At 44.2% G+C, this 19,663-nt stretch overlaps 1 protein-coding gene across 1 annotated transcript in view; it reads left to right on the top strand.

The window, feature by feature from the left end:
- ptprt (protein tyrosine phosphatase receptor type T) overlaps positions 1–19,663 on the top strand; it is a 442,632-nt gene that overhangs the window by 407,545 nt on the left and 15,424 nt on the right. Inside the window, exons 30-34 of the mRNA XM_056300890.1 lie at positions 5,527–5,676; positions 5,951–6,124; positions 6,620–6,751; positions 7,927–8,052; positions 11,572–11,735. Coding sequence (XP_056156865.1) covers positions 5,527–5,676; positions 5,951–6,124; positions 6,620–6,751; positions 7,927–8,052; positions 11,572–11,735 — 746 coding nt within the window. The remainder of the gene's footprint in view (positions 1–5,526; positions 5,677–5,950; positions 6,125–6,619; positions 6,752–7,926; positions 8,053–11,571; positions 11,736–19,663) is intronic.

The following is a 19,663-nucleotide window of genomic DNA, read 5'->3' on the forward strand; positions in this document are numbered from 1 at the left end:
TTCAGGCTACTTAACATAAAGCCCTATACAAGATTTAATGTGGTGTTAGCCTGTGTAGTTTTTTTATCAAGCAAACTGAGTTTAACATGGACCAAAATTGCACATTTATGATCGCCATTTTGACTGTTTTGGATTTTTAAATCTAAGACCGTCAAAATAATAACCAACTGCTAGTTGGGGTTTCTGCAGACAACGGTGCACCTTAGTGGACATTTAAGAAGCAAATGGCCTTACCTGGCGGCACGGTGGCGCAGTGGTTAGCACGGTTGCCTCACAGCAAGAAGGTCCTGGGTTTGAGCCCCAGGGTAATCCAACCTTGGGGTTGTTGTCTGTGTGGAGTTTGCATGTTCTTCCCATGTCTGTGTGGGCTTCCTCCAGGTGCTCCGGTTTCCTACTTTGAGACTGCGTTAAAGAGACCATTTCCATCCATTATCCAAACCGCTTATCCTTACTCAGGGTCAAACCCAGGACCTCCTTGCTGTGAGGCAACCATGCTAACCAGTGTGCCACCGTGCCGCCCTAGATCACTTTTTTGGTGATACATTCAAAATGTTTACAGAAAGCTGCATGCCATGCATTTGTTTGTGTGTGTAAAAGAGCAGATTAGTTGTAACCATCTTGCCTTTGCATTGGTAGCAGTCTCTGAACAGAGTCTTTGGGTTTTCTTTCTGGAGCTTCGACCTAAGCTGTTGTCTGCCATTTTCTGTGTGTGATGGCCTGGCGGCCTGTCCAGGGTGTCTCACCGCCGGCCACCCAATGACTGCTGGAACAGGCTCCGGCATCCCCGCGACCCTGAGAGCAGGATAAGCGGTTAAGATAATGGATGGATGGATGTCTGCTGGATATTCAAAAGGATGGGAACTGCACCAAGAATGCATTTATATAGGATAAACAGCAAGTCCTTGTCTGTGGAGGGCAGCATTACGTTTTATAGTGTACAGCCTGCCGGAAACTCATTAGAATAAGAGATAATGGATCCCTTGTTCACCCTTTAGCTCAATAGGTGGCGGTAGTGTGCTTTTTGTTGATAGGCAACGGACTCGACTGCTACAGTACCTGGATGGCGCTAGTGTGTGCGACGAGCCATCTGTCGGGTCTGTTTGGCGTATTGTTTGCTATTGTTCTGTTTCCCGTATATGCTTTCATGATGTCGTTGCTCTACTCGTATATGATCACCAAGCGCTTCTCAATATTCGAGCGTCCCATGAGTTGCTGTTAAAGCACAATTTGGGAGATCCATTTTCAAACCTTCCTCCGTTGCTATCCGCTGTACCGGCATACCTGCGCCGCCCACCTTGTGTCATTCCACGTAGGAAGCGCCCTAGAAGACGGGGAAAGCGGGGTGGTGTTCGGGTGAGAATCAAGGCTTACCTAACGCCCTCCCATGGAAATGATCCTCGCCTCCTTCGCAGTGGTTATCGCTTTTTTCCGGTTCGATGGCTCCTGCCTGTTGCTCCCGGCGTTGCTGTGGGCCAACTTCACCTGCCGGTGGAGGCTCCTCTTCCCAGGCGGACGCGAGCCCGCCGAGGCGGCGTGGATCACAGGAAGAACCTTCGCCCGCTGGATCGTGCATCAGCATCGGACAAAGAGGAGCTCACTGGCCGTCTGGCTCTCATTAATGCTAGATCGCTAGCCAATAAGACGTTCCTGCTAAATGACTTCTTGACCTCTCGGGAATTGGATTTTATGTTTCTGACGGAGACCCGGCTTCACGCTGGTGAGTTCACCCCATTTTCTGAACTTCTTCCCCCTGACTGTTTATTCATCAGCTCGCCTCGGACCACTGGCAAAGGTGGAGGTCTAGCTTCTGTATTTAAATCCAGCTTCCACTGCCGACAGACAGACTCCGTCTGACAGCTTCTCCAGCTTCGAGCTGCAATGTTTTGAAATACAGTGTAATTGTCCCGTGCTGTGTGCCGTGGTCTACCGTCCACCAAACTTCAATAAGGACTTCATTCAGGAATTCAGACTTTGTGGCGGGGACTACAGTGAACTACCACAGTTTATTAATTGTCGGTGATTTTAATATCCATGTCTGTTGTGAATCCAGACCTCTGGTCAAAGACTTTTTGAATCTTATTGACTCTTTTAATCTCACTCAATAGCCCTCAGGTTTTTTTTAATACTATTAACTCTCTTATAAATCCATGTGATTCTCCTTGCATTGTGCCAACACCCAGGCTCTGTGAAGAATTTCTTAGTTTTTACAGATAAGATCTCTGCTATTAGGGCCTCGCCATCTTCTTCGGCCTCAGATCCTGCTATTTATTCTATGTGCCCAGCTGTCTTAGAGCAGTTTGAGCCCATGTCTCTCTCCTTTATATCTGAGGTATTTAACCATTTTGGGCCTTCACATTGCCCCCTTGACAGTATTCCACCCACACTGTTAAAAGATGTTTTTACCACTGTTGGGTCTTGTATTGTAAATTTGATAAACACCTCTCTTCTCTCAGGCTGTTTTCCTGCTGCTTTCAAACATGCTGTAGTACAGCCCCTCATCAAAAAAAGCAACCTTGATCCCTCTGTTCTTTCTAATTTTAGGCCAATTTCTAAGCTGCCTCTTCTTTCAAAAGTCTTAGAGAAAGCAGTGTATGTACAATTACAAACGCACCTACAAATTAATGGCATTTGTGAAAAGTTCCAGTCTAGTTTCAAATCACGTCACATCACTGAAACAGCCATTTTAAGAGTTTTAATGATCTTCTTTTAACTGTGGACTCTGGGAACTCTGCTGTTCTGGTGCTTTTGGACCTGACTGCTGCCTTTGACACGGTTGACCATTATATTCTTTTATCACGTCTTGAGCTATGTGTAGGCATTAAAGGTATTGCCCTAGAATGGTTCAAGTCTTACCTGTCAAAGCTTTTCCGTCCATATAGACCAATTCTCTTCAGCTGTGGCCCCACTTAATTGTGGGGTCCCTCAAGGCTCCATTTTGGGCCCCATTCTCTTCTCTTTGTATATGCTGCCCTTGGGGTCCATTTTTAAAAAAACATAATATGTCTTTTCATTGTTTTGCTGATGATTTGCAAATCTATCTGCCTATAAAAACAAACAGCAGAGATTCTATACAGGCTTTGCTGAGTTGTTAAAAGGATGTCAGAACATGGATGGAGTTACATTTCCTGAAACTAAATCAAAATAAGACTGAAATTATTGTATATGGACAACCTGATATGCTGGATGGTTATGATAGTGCTCTTGGCCCTTTAGCTTCCTACAGTCACTCTTCTGTTAGGAATCTTGGAGTGATTTTTGACAGCTTTTTTAACTTTAATAAACAAATAAGCTCAGTAGTCAAGACAAGTTTTTTTTCAATTACGACTTCTGGGAAAAGTAAAGGCCTATCTCCCTCCAAATTATCTTGAAAGGGTAATTCATGCATTTATTACCTCTCGTTTAGATTATTGTAACTCATTGTATATTGGCGTAGCTCAGTCGTTGCTTTGTCGCCTGCAGCTTGTACAAAATGCAGCTGCTCACCTGCTGACAGGAAAGAAGCAATGTGATCACATAACACCTGTACTGGCCTCCCTTCATTGGCTTCCTGTCTGTTTTAGGATCCAGTTTAAGTTTTTAAGTCTTAAATGGGCTGGCACCATCTTATTTATCTGAGCTAATACATCATCATACACCAGTCAGAGCACTCATGTCAGCAAACCAGATGCTCTTACATGTTCCGAGATACAGGCTTAAGAATAGGGGCGATAGAGCCTTTGCAGTAGCTGCCCCTGATCTCTGGAACAACTTACCAGTACACATAAGATCTGCTCAGACCCTAGAGACTTTTAAATTTTGGTTAAAGACCTACCTCTTCTCACTGGCATTCAATTCAAGTTGAGCTTGACACCGTGATTTTATTGTGGAAATATACTTTTACTCTTGTGTTTTATTGTTTACGTTTTAATTTCTTTATTTAATTATGTCTTTTTTACATATTTTTATATTCATATGTGTCACTTATTTTATATTGTATTTTAAGCTTGTGCAGCACTTTGGTTCAACTGTGGTTGTTTTAAATGTGCTATATAAATAAACTTGACTTGACTTGACTTCTGTGATTAATATCAACCGCTTTTAAACTTTAAGTAGAAGACAGCCACGTGTGACATCCTGCCGAGAGAAAAGCAACCACGTGCGACATCGTGCCCCGGAGTTCAACTGGTTTTATTTCCCCGTTGAGTTTGCAATGTCCAAAGTAAATCTGGCTACATGCTGTTTGAAATTTTTCTCCCCAATTGTACCCGGTCAATTACCCCACTCTTCTGATAATGTTTTCTGTGGAAAAAAAAAAGAAAAAAGATACAGACCTGCCGCTCCCTGGATGCTCCTAAAATTGCATATATTTGCATTAAAATGAGTTTTACATCAAGCACAAAAAAAAAGTTACGATAAGATCAACCTAAAACGACCATGAGAGGTCAAAATGTCCACTTGTAATTTGCGTGTGATCGAGCGCTTCAGGTCACTATTTATAACATGTGTTGGTCGCATCATTTCCTTTGCGAAGTTCATTGCTCTGCCCTAGAAACAAACTGGCGTTCTCCAGTGCAGAGAAATAGTCTAAACTTGATTTTTGATTATTGCCAACATGTCTGGTTACAGACCACGTTTCAGATGCACCATGACTACCACCGACGCATTGCAGTATTTACAGGTGTTGGACAGCGGCCATTTTAAATTGTTTGAAAAACAGTATTAAAGTTGTTGAAATTTTAATTTGGTGTCAGTCGTTTCTTAACAGACATACCAACACATGTAATGCATTAATATCTCAATTGGGTATTTATCTTGACAGAATATAGAGTTTAAAAACTGGCCATCATTTTGATGGCCTGTGGTGGTTTTAGGTAGGGGTGAAATCGCGGTCGTTCTAGTGTTAAGTAGAACGCTCTGATGATTGTTTTCTAAAATGTCATCTTATTACTAAATATACATATTTTGTTGCAAGGGCAAGCATTTTAATGATGGGATCATTTTAAAAGTCACTTTTCAAACTAAACTTGCATTAAAAAAAAATCTGTTTTGGGCGTCCGGGTGACGTGGCAGTCTATTCCGTTGCATACCAACACGGGGATCGCCGGTTCGAATCCCTGTGTTACCTCCAGCTTGGTCGGGTGTCCCTACAGACACAATTGGCCGTGTCTGCAGGTGGGAAGCTGGATGTGGGTGAGTATGTGTCCTGGTTGCTGCACTAGTGCCTCCTCTGGTCGGTCAGGGCATCTGTTCAGGGGGGAGGGGGAATCATGTGATCCGTCCATGGGCTACGTCCCCCTGGTGAAACTCCTGACTGTCAGGTGTAAAGAAGCGGCTGACGACTCCACATGTATTGGAGGAGACGCGGTAGTGTGCAGCTCTCCCCGGATCGGCGGGGTGGAGCATCGACCAGCACGACTCGAAAGAGTGGGGTAATTGGCCAGATTCAATTTAGGAGAAAAAGGAGTGGGGGGGAGAAATAATCAACACTTTTACAACCCAACTGTTGTGTTGTAACTAACCATTGATTTCTTTCTCCTCTACAAACAGGAGCAGTATGTGTTTGTGCACGATGCCATCTTGGAGGCATGTCTCTGTGGAAACACAGCCATTCCTGTTTGTGAGTTCAGAGCTATCTACTATAATATCAGCAGACTGGACCCACAAACCAACTCAAGCCAGATTAAAGATGAATTCCAGGTATGTTCACATACACACGTACACCTACTGAGGGAATCATTAGCTAGATGAGTCAGGCCAAATGTGTTACCGGTGCTTCTCCAAGCTACAAGTTCCTGCTGCAGTCTCAAGTCTCACAGTCTGTACAGGGTACTTCTGCATGGGTCCACTGCTGTCAGCCACTATTATGTAGTATATAAGTCCTCGGAAATCCTCTACCCCACTCTCTACTTTTCCTCTTGCCTCTATTGCTCTGTTACAATTTCCTCTCCTCTGCCCCCCCCACATCTATCAGACGCTGAACATAGTGACCCCAAGAGTTCGTCCGGAGGATTGTAGTGTGGGTCTGCTACCCAGGAATCATGACAAGAACCGCAGTATGGATGTTCTTTCAGCAGACCGCTGCCTGCCTTTTCTGATATCCGTGGATGGAGAGAGCTCCAATTACATCAATGCAGCACTAATGGATGTAAGTGTGCAAACGATTATATGGACATTTACCTGGGTATGGGTGGGTTTGTGTTTGCGCTTGTCCCGTGTGTTATGGGTGTTGTCTTTTAAAGTAATATAACTTTATTAATGTGTGTGTGTGCTTGTGTGTGTGCCCAAGTATGGATAGGAATAGGATTTGTGAGTTTGTCACAGGTCTAGGTGACAAAGAATGAGTCAAAAATGCCTTGAGAAGGAGCACAATCAAATTGTTGCTGAGTTATCCTGGTTGAAATGAGACTGTTTACACTCTTGCTAGGGGGATGTTAAAATCTGCAACGTAAGGTGCTTGCAGGAGGAAAGTGAGGAGTGTGTCCACCAGATTTGGTCAGAACCAATCAGAGCAATATACACGTTTCTCAATATGTCAGGATCTATTGCTTTAAGATACACTCTTCTTATTGTTTCCCTTTTTATTTTTAGTTTTGTTTCTATGTTAATTGTTGGTTAATTGGTATCTCCACCAACACTCTAGAGCCACAAGCAACCTGCGGCCTTTATTGTTACCCAGCATCCTTTGCCAAACACCATGGCCGACTTCTGGAGGTTGGTGTTCGACTACAACTGTTCCTCCATCGTCATGCTTAATGAGATGGATGCTGCCCAGGTACACACACCCACACATGCACACACACACACGCAAATACATGCACACAAACAAAACGAGCAGTAATCTGATTACAGATTGAACCTAAAGTCAAGGGTGTAATCAATAAATGGTGGGTGTACTTTCGGACTGCAAATAGATATTGAAAGACAATGCCTTGGTGTTGCCCCTGAAAGCCACAAAGGAGATTAGATTTAGTACATACATATAAACTTTAATGTATGTTTATATATATATATAGTATATAGCGTTTCTTTCCGAAACCGTCAATGGTGTTGTGAGTGCTCGACTAATGGGGAGCGGAATATCAACACGGATACAGGAAAAAAGATTTTAATACATTGCAGTACAGGCCTGTTTCATGCGTCTCGCACTCATCAGCTGCTTATGTTTTTTTCACAAATAATCAAACAGTTTACGTTGCCCAGCGTCACGCCCCTAATTTCGGTTGGACAGCGACCAATCAGATGAGGAAGCATTCAAATTATATATATATACACACACACACAACACACAATAGAACATATATGCAAATGAAAAATCGGTTCAGGGTGCTTTTCTTCACAAGTCGGGAGAATTAAAGAAAAATGTGAAGTGAGAAAGCTTTGAAGCGAGATGAGTCAAGACTGCATCAGCATGGTACATCAGAGTTGATATTGTTTCTTTAGCTGGCTGTTATGGAAGGAAAATGAGGTAACATTACAGTCCCATTTTCATTTTTGTGTTTTTTATTTGTTCTCTAGTCTTTTTTTTTATTTCCAGGACTTAATCTTTTCTCATTTCAATCCCGCAGAGCATTATATTCTTTGTGCAAATGATTCTCTTTTCATCAAGTTATCGTAAAGTAGTAAACAAACTTTGAAAATTGAATTCCTGGCCAGTCATAGTTGTGGTAATCTTCATAATCTATTGTCTGAGTTGTTGCACCCTCTTCTAAAAACATATTTTCATGATACCTTCTGTTATGTGGCTTGAAAGAGAAACCATCTGAAAGTATCTTAAATTGCTCCCTTTATCTGTATTTATCTCACTACTTCCTCTCCCTCTGTCCTTCTTACTGTCTTCCTCCCCACACTACCCCATATATTATCCACTCTGTCACCCTCTTTCCTCTATTTCTCTCCCTCCCTTCTTCTGTGCCCAACCTCCCTCCACTGTCTCTCTGTCCTGTGTAGTTGTGTATGCAGTACTGGCCAGAGAAGAGTTCGTGCTGCTATGGCCCCATCCAGGTGGAGTTCATATCTGCAGACATTGACGAGGACATCATCAACCGCATCTTCAGGATCTGTAACATGGCCAGGGTACGCTCACTCATAATGCCTTCACACTCACACTTCCACATACTGTCTGGACTCTGTTCTGGTTGAGGGCAGAGATTTCGAGTTTAGCGGTGATGGGAACAGGTGGGACTAACCCTGCTGCTATCAAATGCTGTTGAGTGTGGTTGGTGATCAGATGCAAGTTTCCCAGTTGTGAAATTGACTTGGTACCCCGCAAAATTACAAACAAGCTCCTTGAAAGATTTGTTGTTGTTGGTGCTTTTTTTTTTAAACTTTTTTTTTTAGATTGGAACTGCATTTCATTTGACAATTCAAAGAGGAGGACATGAGTGAGAAGTGTTATCCGAGTGGAAGTGGGCTAACACACAAAACAATGTGCTAGGTAGCCTGCTTTTTAGATAGGGCTGAAGATAAACAGAAGGTGTTGCAGGGAGAGGAGTGACTAAACAGTTGAAACAAGGGGTTGCAAGCTCTCCAATCTTCAGTCAGGCTCAAATGATCCACTCGACCTACAAAAAAATAACCCTGTTAGGTCTGTAACTTCATCAACATGTACAATATTTCATTGACAGATTGGTTCACATTGAGTAAAAAGGTTTAGAGTCCAGTCCTTGCATACTTTTACAGCACGTTATAGCCGGCAGTCATACCAACATTTACCCTGGCTCTGCTGAATGACCGAAGCTAAGCAGGCATGGGCTTGGCTAGTACTTGGATGGGAGACCTCCTGGAAAAACAGTTGCTGCTGCGGCCAGTAGGGGGCAGTCTTCCCCCTGGTCCTAATAAAAATCCCAATGCCCCACTGCGGTGACAGGGGCACTGTGCGGTAGGAGATGCCGTCCTACGGATAAGATGTTAAACTGAGGTCCTGACTCATCGTGGTCAGTAAAGATCCCATGGCACTTATTGCAAAGAGTAGGGGGGTCCTGGCAAAATTCCCAACCTGGCTGCCTCCATCTGCCCACTTAATCATCCCCCTGTGTAATTGGCTCAATGATTCCTATCTCTCCACCTCAAGCTGATGTGTGGTGAGTGTTTTGGTGCAAAATGGCTGCCGTGCATCACCCAGGTGGGTGCTACACATTGGTGGTGGTTGAAGTGAGTTTCCCCCTTCAATGTGAAGTGCTTTGTGTGTCTAGATAAAGCGCTGTATTAATGTAATCCATTATGGTGCTAGGATGGGACCCCGAAAACAATCCACACCCTTGTCTCCTGGTAAATTCCACATGGCCTGGGTGTGCAGAGCAGGAATGAGGCTTAAAAAAAGGACAGGTGTTAACCTTTGGGGAGGGCCAGATACATCATGTTATGATCAGTAGAGGCAGACCCAAACACAGACACAGACAACGGAATTAAGTAACATAAAAGGGGCTTACTGTAGGAATAAAGGGGAATGAGTACAGCAAGCAAGGCCGAAAGTAGAGAAGAGCTGGACGGAGCTGAGATGAATGGTGGATGGCAAAGCTGAGCTGAGGAGGACAGACAGATGAGGAAGTGAGCATGGCTGGCAGAGGATAAGCGAGTAGGCGAGTAGGCAAGGCAGGCAGGCAGGGGAACCGGAAAGTAGTGATCCACAGTGGCTGAAACATCGATCTGGCGGAGAACCGGGGTAGCTATACTGTTGAGTTGATGAGTTGATGGAAGGTGTGCACGCTGGGCGGGTAAAGTGAATGCACCACAAATCAGGAGGGAGCCAAGAGAGATCCGGGAGAGTGTGACAGGGAAGGAAGCCACACCCACACCATGTACACACACGCACACACACACACACACACACACACACACACACACACACACACACACACACACACACACACACACACACACACACACACACACACACACACACACACACAGATTGGAAAACAGGATACACTGGGGAAAAAAGGGAAACACAGGGGAAATATCAGGAGACACAGCCAGGGCCCTGACAACATCATATATAACGTCAGTCTCTCTCACCAGTTAAAGTTTAAGGGCCACAATTCCTCTCGTCTCTTTTCCTTGCTTCTTTATCTTCTTCCTTCTCCTCTCCCACCTGCTTCCTTTTCTTCCTTATCCACTTATGTTCTTCCTTATCTGTTTTTCCCTCTTCCTGCTCTCATCTTCCCTTCATTCTCTCCATGACCCTCCTTTCCTCCTCCCCCGAGCCTTTCTGTCTCTCGTTTCTCTTTCTGTTTCTCTCTTTGTTGTGTCCACTGCCTCCCCCCTTACTTCCCCTCTCCCACTCTTCTCAACCCACATTTTTTCCTTCTTTTTTCCTCCCCTCTTTTCTATGTCATCTCATTTTCTCACCAATCTATCTGTGATAACCTATCTCCAGCAGAAACTTAATTGTCTCCTCACTCCCAGAGTGCTCAGTATTTTTCAAGCACACCTCTCATCTCTTGCTCTCTCTCTCTCTCTCTCTCTCTCTCTCTCTCTCTCTCTCTCTCTCTCTCTCTCTCTCTCTCTCTCTCTCTCTCTCTCTCTCACACACATACACACACACAATAAGAGCCACACAAAACATGTCTCCACTGTAGCGTGAAATGGCTCATATCACTACAACAGCACATCCCACAAAGTATGTCTGGGAGAGTTGCTCTCACCTGGCCTACTGTGCGTCTCAGTGCACAAAGCCATGAGAGGGGGTGGGCGGGTACAGAGAGGAATACAGATAAAAAACTGAGGGGGAGAAGAGGTTTGAGAGGAGAGGAGGAAGTTGAAGTGATAAGTGTGTGAGGACAAGACTGGAAACAAGGGAGAGAGACCACAATAGAAAAGGTAGCGGAGGGACAGGGAGAAGTAAGACGCAGACAGAAATCCTGTGTGTGTGTGTGTGTGTGTGTGTGTGTGTGTGTGTGTGTGTGTGTGTGTGTGTGTGTGTGTGTGTGTGTGTGTGTGTGTGTGTGTGTGTGTGTGTGCGCGCGCACATGGATATGAGTGTTTGCGTGTGTGTATGTATGTGTACTTCTGTATTTGAATGCGTTCATGCATTAGTAAGAAGGCCTTCATTCAGAACCATGCCGGCAAAATGTCTGAGCGTGACAACGACCGAGATTTGGTATTCTAGGTAATAGTTGCCAACCACCCCGGGCCAGAGAGCCAAAGCCATTTTGTCTGCTGCTAAATTGAATTAATCACTATAAGATGGCCTATTCCTTGAACGTGATCTCATTTGTTTGAATAAGAGATTTTGAATGAAGACTATTCACTGACTGGCAAGAGCATTCCCTCAACCACCTAAACGCAGTAAGTGCCAACTGCCTAAGGACATTGGAGGGATCGGTTTGAAAGGAGCTATCCGCTTTTTCAAATGGAAAAAAAAAAGATATCTGCCTGAGTATTAGCTACATAGAACACAGACATTGTTGGGGTTTTAAGGATAACAAGTACAGGTGATATAAGTACGTAGTGACAATATCTTTTTATTTTACAGACTAGATTCTATGGAAAAGGGATACTGAAATATGAACCTCAACATAAAGATTTTTTGCTCTATCGCTCTCATATACCTCTCTGTCTCTGTCTCTGTCTCTCTCTCTCTCCCTCCTTCAGCCTCAGGATGGCTACCGTCTGGTGCAGCACTTCCAGTTTATTGGCTGGCCGGCCTACAGGGACACACCCCTTTCCAAGCGGTCTATTCTCCAGCTGGTCAGGAGACTGGCTAAATGGCAGGAGCAGTATGACGGAGGAGATGGGAGGACAGTTGTCCACTGCCTGTGAGCTTAACACACACACACACACACACACACACACACACACACACACACACACACACACACACACACACACACACACACACACACACACACACACACACACACACACACACACACACACACACACAAAACACCAGAGTTTTGAAGTTGAGTGGAGCGGTAGGAATTTCCACTCTTTTCTTTGCTCATTCTGTTGTCATTCTGATCCCGCTCCCCTCCAGGTTTTCTATTTTCTACTCCTCACTCACACATGAGAGAACTCTTGCTCTTGCTCCGTGTCCACTCCAGAGCTTGAAACCACTCACATATAATAAAAACATGCTAACATAGAGATCAGTGGTTATACTAAACAATTCTCATTATAGATCAGTGCTCGAAAATCGTTAATCTTTTTTTACCACCATGCCAACAAATTTCTTGCCCAAGCACCTGTTTATCCATCACTTACCCACTTGGTTGTATGCTGCGTGCTGTCGTCTGAAAAGAATGGCTTATATCACCATCACAGTTAAACACCAAATTAATCAACTAAGTTGTAGTGGCAGTAGATGAATATTTATTGAGTTTCTATAAAAAATCTCCTATTTACATCACCGGTTGGAGTATGCATGCAACCCAAACAAACTGGTTTGACATTACATACATGAGTGCGAGGCAAACCCCGCTGTATACACATATCCGGCCATCTGAATCTACAATGAATTTCTCATTTTGTTGGCCTACAAAAAAAATAATTTCATTATACAAGATTAGCCAAAACATTCAAACCAGTGGCTGGTAAGTGAATAACATTGATTATCTCATTACAATGGCACTTGTCAAGGGGTGGGATATATTAGGCAACAAGTGAACAGTCAGCTCTTGAAGTTGAGGTGTTGGAAGCAGGAAAAATGGTAAGGATCTGAGCCAAATTGTGATAGCTAGACGACTGGGTCAGAGCGTCTCCAAAATGGCAGGTCTTGTGAGGTGTTCCCGGTATGCAGTGGTCGGTACCTACCAAAAGTGGTCCAAGGAAGGACAGCCGCTTAACTGGTGATGGGATCATGGGCCCCCAAGGCTCATTGATGCGCTTGGGGAGTAAAGGGTGGCCCGTTTGGTTCATCCCGCAGAAGAGCTACTGTATCTCAAATTTCTGAAAAAATTAATGCTGGCTATGATTAACAGATGTCAGAACACAGTACATTGCAGCGTGCTGCATATGGGTCTGCGTAGCCGCAGACCAGTCAGAGTGCCCGTGATGACTCCTGTCTACTGCTGAAGCGCCTACAATTGGCACATGAGTATCAGAGCGAAACCATGGAGCAATGGAAGAAGGTGGCAGGATGAATCACATTTTCTTTAGATCATTTGGACAGCCGGGTGCGTGTGCATCATTTACCTGGGGAAGAGATGGCACCAGAATGCACTATGGGCAGAAGGCAAGCCAGCGGAGGCAGTGTGATGATGCGCTGGGCAATGTTCTGCTGGGAAAGCTTGGGCCCTGGCATTCATGTGGATGTTACTTTGACACGTAACACCTACCTAAACATTGTTACAGACCAGGTACACCTCTTCATGGCAACGATATTCCCTGTCGGCAGTGGCCTCTTTCAGCAGGATAATGCACACTACACACATTGTTCAGGAATGGTTTGAGGAACATGAAAAGGTGTTGTGTTGGCCTCCAAATTCCCCAGATCTCAGTTCGACCGAACATCTGTGGGATGTGCTAGAAAAACAAGTCCGATCCATGGAGGCATCACCTCGCAACGTACAGGACTTAAAGGATCTGCTGCAAAAGTTTTACTGCCAGATACCAGAGGACACCTTCAGAAGGCCATACCTCGATGGGTCAGAGCTCTTTTGGCTGCACATGGGAGACTTTATTAGGCAGGTAGTGTTAATGTGCTGGCTGATCAGTGTATAGGCCACCTTATAAACAAGATACTATGAATGAGTCAATTTGAAATTGTAGAATAGATGTGAGCATATTTCAGTGACATTTCAGTGAAGTGGTTCAGTGGTTTGCATTTTTTGCTATGGGCTCAGGTTTAAGTCACGGCTGTGATGAACTGAAGATTTCACAAATCCGAACTAAAATCATATTTAACTTTAAAGATTCAAGACAATAGCATATAGCGGAGGCTAGTCAATTTGATTATGAGGCATGGTATTAATCAAAATCAATTTTGTTACATTATGGGCCTTGATGGAAGAAGGAAAATGCCTACACTCCAACTTTCGAAAAAGCCTTTCCTCCCTCTAGGCAAAACCATGCTATGCTATTCCTCTCCCATTCCGCACTACTCACATACCCTGACACAAACATTGTTCACAGACATACAGGCTTCTCAAAAACATACACCTTCTTCGTCTTCTTCTTCTTCTTCTTCTTCTTCTTCTTCTTCTTCTTCTTCTTCTTCTTCTTCTTCTTCTTCTTCTTCTTCTTCTTCTGCTGCTGCTGCTGCTGCTGCTGCTACTGCTGCTGCTCCCATTAGGGGTGGCCACAGCAGATCATTTGTTTCCATTTCTTCCTGTCCTCAGCATCTTTCTCTACCATGCCAACCACCTGCATGTCCTTCCTCACCACATCTGTAAACCTCCTCTTTGGCCTTCCTCTTTTCCTCTTGCCTGGCAGCTCCATATTCAGTATTCTTCTCCAAATATACCCAGCATCACTCCTCCACACATGTCCAAATCACATCAATCTCATCTCTCTTGCTTTCTCTCCAAACCGTCCAACCTGGGCTGTCCCTCAAATTAAGTTTCCTTTATTAATCCCCTTGGAGAAATTCAGTTACTGCAAATTAACCCATCCTAGCTGTGATCTGTGTAGATAGGAGCAATGGGCTGCCGCCTTCATGCTGTGCCCCGGGACCAACTCCAGTTCTTTTCCCATTGCCTTGGTCAGGGGCACAGACAGGAGTATAAACCCTAACATGCATGTTTCTTTTGATGGTGGGGGAAACCAGAGCACCCAGAGAAAACTCCACACAGGATGACCTGGGATGACCGCCAAGGTTGGACAACCCTGGGGTTCGAACGCAGGACCTTCTTGCTGTGAGGCGACAGCGCTAACCACTGGGCCACTGTGCCGCCCTTGTGTATACTCATTCCTAATCCTGTCCACTTTCATCGCTCCCAACAAAAATCTTAGCATCTTCAACTCTGCCACCTCCAGCTCTGCCTCCTGTCTTTTCAACAGTGCCACTGTCTCCAAACCATACAACATAGCTGGTCTCACAACCATCTTGTAAACCCTCCCTTTCACTCTTGCTGGTACCCTTCTGTCACAAATCATTCCTGACACTCTTTCCCACCCTCTCCATCCTGCCTGCACTCTCTTTTTCACATTCCCCATTACTTTGTACAGTTGACCCCAAGTATTTAAACTCATACGCCTTTGTCACGTCTACTCATTGGATTCTCACCATTAAGCTGTCCTACCTCTTGTTCACGCATAGGTATTCCGTCTTGCTCCCACTGACTTTCATTCCTCTTCTCTCCGGTGCATACCTCCACCTCTCCAGGCTCTCCTCAACCTGCACCTTGCTCTCACTACAGATCACAATGTCATCCACAAACATTATAGTCCAAAGAGACTCCTGCCTGATCTCATCCGTCAACCTGTCCATCACCATTGCAAATAAGAAAGGGTTCAGGGCTGATGCTTAATGTAATCCCACCTCCACTTTGAACCCATCCATCACTCCTACCGCACACCTCACCACTGTCACACTGCCCTCATACATATCCTGAACCACTCTTAAATACTTCTCTGCCACTCCCGACTTCCTCATACAATACCACACCTCCTCTCCTAGTGCCCTGGCCACCATGCCACTGGGCGGCACAGGGGCCTAGTGGTTAGCACTGTTGCCTCATCGCAAGAAGGTCCTATGTTCGAACCCCAGGCCGTCCCAGGTCCTTTCAATTCAATTTATTGTCACTAAAAACAATGTGCAGGCACATGTTTCTGTGTGGAGTTTGGATGTTTTCCCCGTGGCTGCGAGGGTTTCCTCCGGGTGCTCCGGTTTCCTCCCACCATCAAAAAGACATGCATGTTAGGTTAATATTCCTGCCTGTGCCCTGACTAAGGCAATAGAAAGAAGAACTGGAGTTGGTCCCTGGGCGCTGCAGCTGCCCACTGCTCCTATACAATACGATGGGTTAAATGCAGAGAACAAATTTGTTGTAAGAATGCAATGACAAATAAAGTGGCTTTCTTTCTTTCTGTCATATGCTTTCTCTAAATCCACAAAGGCACAACATAAATCCTTCTGACCTCTATAATTCTCAATAAACATTCTCAAAGCAAACATTGCATCTGTAGTGCTCTTTCCTGGCATGAAACAATACTGCTTCTCACTAATCATCACCTCTCCTCTTAACCTAATTTCCACCACTCTTTCCCATAACTTCATGCTGTGGCTGATCAACTTTATATTGCTGTTGTTACTACAGCTCTGCACATCACCCTTATTCTTGAAAATCGGTGTCAGAAGACTTCTTCTCCACTCCTCAGGCAGTCTCTCACTTTCCAAGATTGTCTTAAACCAGGGGTCGGCAACCTTTTGGATGTTCTGTGCCACTTTACCATGTTAAAAAAAATCACAGACCCGAGTGCAAGTTCATTTTCATAATGAACATTTATTTATTTACTGCTACTGCTTGTCTCCCTGTCTAGATTCTGCATGGCAAAAGATACGCACTGTACATATGCACGCACGCACGCACGCACACACACACACACAAGCACGCACACACACTATAATTTTACAGATGTATTAAAATTACTAGACCACTGCCCTTTGATTGATTCAGCTTTATCAGCCTTATCTTTGACGTTTTTCTCATGTCTTGTTTCAAAATGACATTTTACACTTGAAATTCAACACACAACATTTTTGCAGCAGAGTGCTCACAGCTCAGTCCTTTCATAAAATAAATCCGAATTTGTTTTGCCAAGATGGCTCAAAGTGACGAATATTAGATATCCTTTTTTTTTGCTTCTGCTATCATCAGTTCTTGACATAAAGCAAAAAGAAAGCTAGCTAGCTATCGTACGTTTTCACTACACCTGTAATACTGCGCTCATCGGCAGATCAGATGGAGGGGAGAGGAGGGGTATGGTAGACCATGTCAATTGTGTGCGCTCTCTTGCTGTCAAAAACAATGGTGTATTTTGAGATTAATTAATCATTTCAGTATTATTTTAAATCGATTTAGTTCACCACTAGGCTATATTTCATATTAAAAATATTTCTTACAAAAAAGTATATTAAAAACATTTTTTTAACTGAATTGCTCTGTGTGCCCATGTTAATGGCCTCACATCCCACCATGGGCATGGGTGCCATAGGTTGCCGACCCCCATTTTAAACAGTCTAGTTAAAAACTCCACTGCCATCTCTCCTAAACATCTCCATGCCTCCACAGGTATGTCATCTGGACCAACTGCCTTTCCACTCTTCATCCTCTTCATAGCTGCCCCTCACTTCCTCCTTGCTAATCCACCACACTTCCTGAGTCACTATCCCCACATCATTCAACCTTCTCTCTCATTTTCTTCATTCATCAGCTCCTCAAAGTACTCCTTTCACCTTTTCAACACACTCTCCTCATTTATCAGCACATTTCTGTCTCTACCGTTCATCACCCTAACCTGCTAAACATCCTTCCCAGCTCAGTCCTGCTGTCTAGCTAATTGGTACAAGTCCTTTTCTCCTTCTCTAGTGTCCAACCTCTCATACAACTCACCATACACCTTTTCCTTTGCCTTCGCTGCCTCTCTCTCTGCATTATGCCGCATCTCCTTGTACTCCCGTCTACTTTCTTCATCTCTTGGACTATCCCACTTCTTCCATATGCTTTCCTGTGTTTCCTCATTCCACCACCAAGTCTACTTGTCTTCCTTCCTCTGTCCAGATGAGTCACCAAGTACTTTCCTAGCTGTCTCCCTCACCATTTCTGCAGTAGTTGCCCAGCCATCCGACAACTCCTCACTATCACTCATTGCCTGTCTTGACTCCTCCCTGAACTCCACACAACAGTCTTCCTTCTTCAACTTCCACCATTTTATCCTTGGCTCTGCCTTCACTCTTCCTCGTCTTGATCTCCAAAGTCATCCTACTGAGAGTGATGGGCTGTCAGGGCCATCAGGGCCTTCTGTGCTGGCCCTGTCAAAATGAAAATCATAATTTTTCTTTCATAGTTAAATTGAAGTGTTCCTAAAATGTGTCTGAATTCAATTACTTGTTTTCTCGTGGGGCTGAGCAGGGATTTTCCACATCATCTAAATGCAGCACAGCTCCGTGGACCAGCACTAGTTGTATCGCTAGCCTTTCCTTGAAGCCCGAAGCTGCAAACTGATTACAACTTTGAGTGACCGTATAATCAGCCAATCAAATTTTGATGTGTAGTGACAGAGTGCACCAGGGCCCTGCGATGTATCTGCTAGCCCCAGCGTCATCATAAACTTTGAGCTGGAGCATTTGGCGGGTTGTGAGCCAACTAAGTGCAATGACCACTGCATTCACAGCTACTGATGGTCTTGTTGCCAAGCTACTTTGTATTTTTTTTCGAATATGATAAGATTGTCTGCATTTTTTTACACGTTCTCCCAAATGGATGAATGAATTTTGTGAGAGAATGCTGCCATGAGTCTCTCAACTGAGATGGAACATCAACTCCAGGTTGGTGTGCACATTTTTCTTATTGAATTGAAGGCAGTGCACTAATAATATTGTGGCTATACTTTATTGAATTTATTGAAGTTGTGTGAGTGACTGGTGAACACTACATCAACTATGGAAACTCGATTGTTATCTCCACTAGGCGGTATGAGTTTGGCGGCATGTGTATGTCTGTCTGCGGCTAACCTTGCAAACTACTGGACCTATCAGCCTTTTTTTTTTGTGCAAATTTATGACTGTGATCAAAAACCCTCTTGTGGTTGTGATGATTAAAAACCTTCAGAAAATGTTCTCGCTATCGCTGCACCCTCTCTTCATTCAGCTACTAGCTCACTCGACCAATGCTGCTCTCTGTTGCTGCATGCATGCACACAGTTGATTTAGTTCAGGCAGCGACAGTGCCCATTATGTATTCGGGTATTCGAGTGTTGAAGGTAAACTAGACATCGATTGTATTTCGCAAATCAGCAAATAATTCACTGCTGAACTCAGCACAGGAGAACTGGAGGAATACTGGATGAACCCAAAATAATTCGCTTTATTCACCTCGCCCCCATGTTTGTGTGACTGACATCATAAGGGAGATTAGATGCAGAACGCCAATGTTAAAACGCCGCTATGAAAATGCAATTTCAAGAGTAGGATTAATCACAGTCACAGCTGGAAACCACCTCAGTAGCTACAATAAAAACATTACCCAATTCTGAGCTATGTTTTCTTATCTTTTTTTATTACTTTAGAATAAATGAAAGTCATTCACCTACATTCATTTATAGCATGAAAACCTTGATGGTTAAACACATCTGAAGTCTTTCAATAAGGGCCCATTCTCCCGGTAGATGGAAAAAGGGGTGGTTTGACGCCAAGTCCGAGCGCTGGTGAAGGGGTGACGTGCCTGGCGGAGATCTGCACTCTACTGAGTGCACTCTTCTATTTAGTTTTGTTTTCATGCCATGTGGTGTACGTGTGCAATCTGGAAACTGAGTAACTTAAAGGAAGATATGATGGTGATGCTGCTATAGTGCACAGTGGTGTGTTGTGGTTGTTTAAGATCAGCTGTCTTGTTGGTGTTGATCTGGTAGTGCATATAGTGTGTGATAGTGTAAATTGTATGTGGCTGTGTTGGTTGTATCGGTACCCATATGAAAAATGTGTGTGTGTGGGTGGGTGGGTGGGGAGGAGAGGGGTGCAGTTCATTACTGAAGGCTATGACTGAAACCCCAGTGTATGCTACTGCCTGCAGATCACCATCCG

Source organism: Lampris incognitus, chromosome 2 (genome assembly GCF_029633865.1).
Source record: "Lampris incognitus isolate fLamInc1 chromosome 2, fLamInc1.hap2, whole genome shotgun sequence".
NCBI classification, from domain to species: domain Eukaryota; kingdom Metazoa; phylum Chordata; class Actinopteri; order Lampriformes; family Lampridae; genus Lampris; species Lampris incognitus.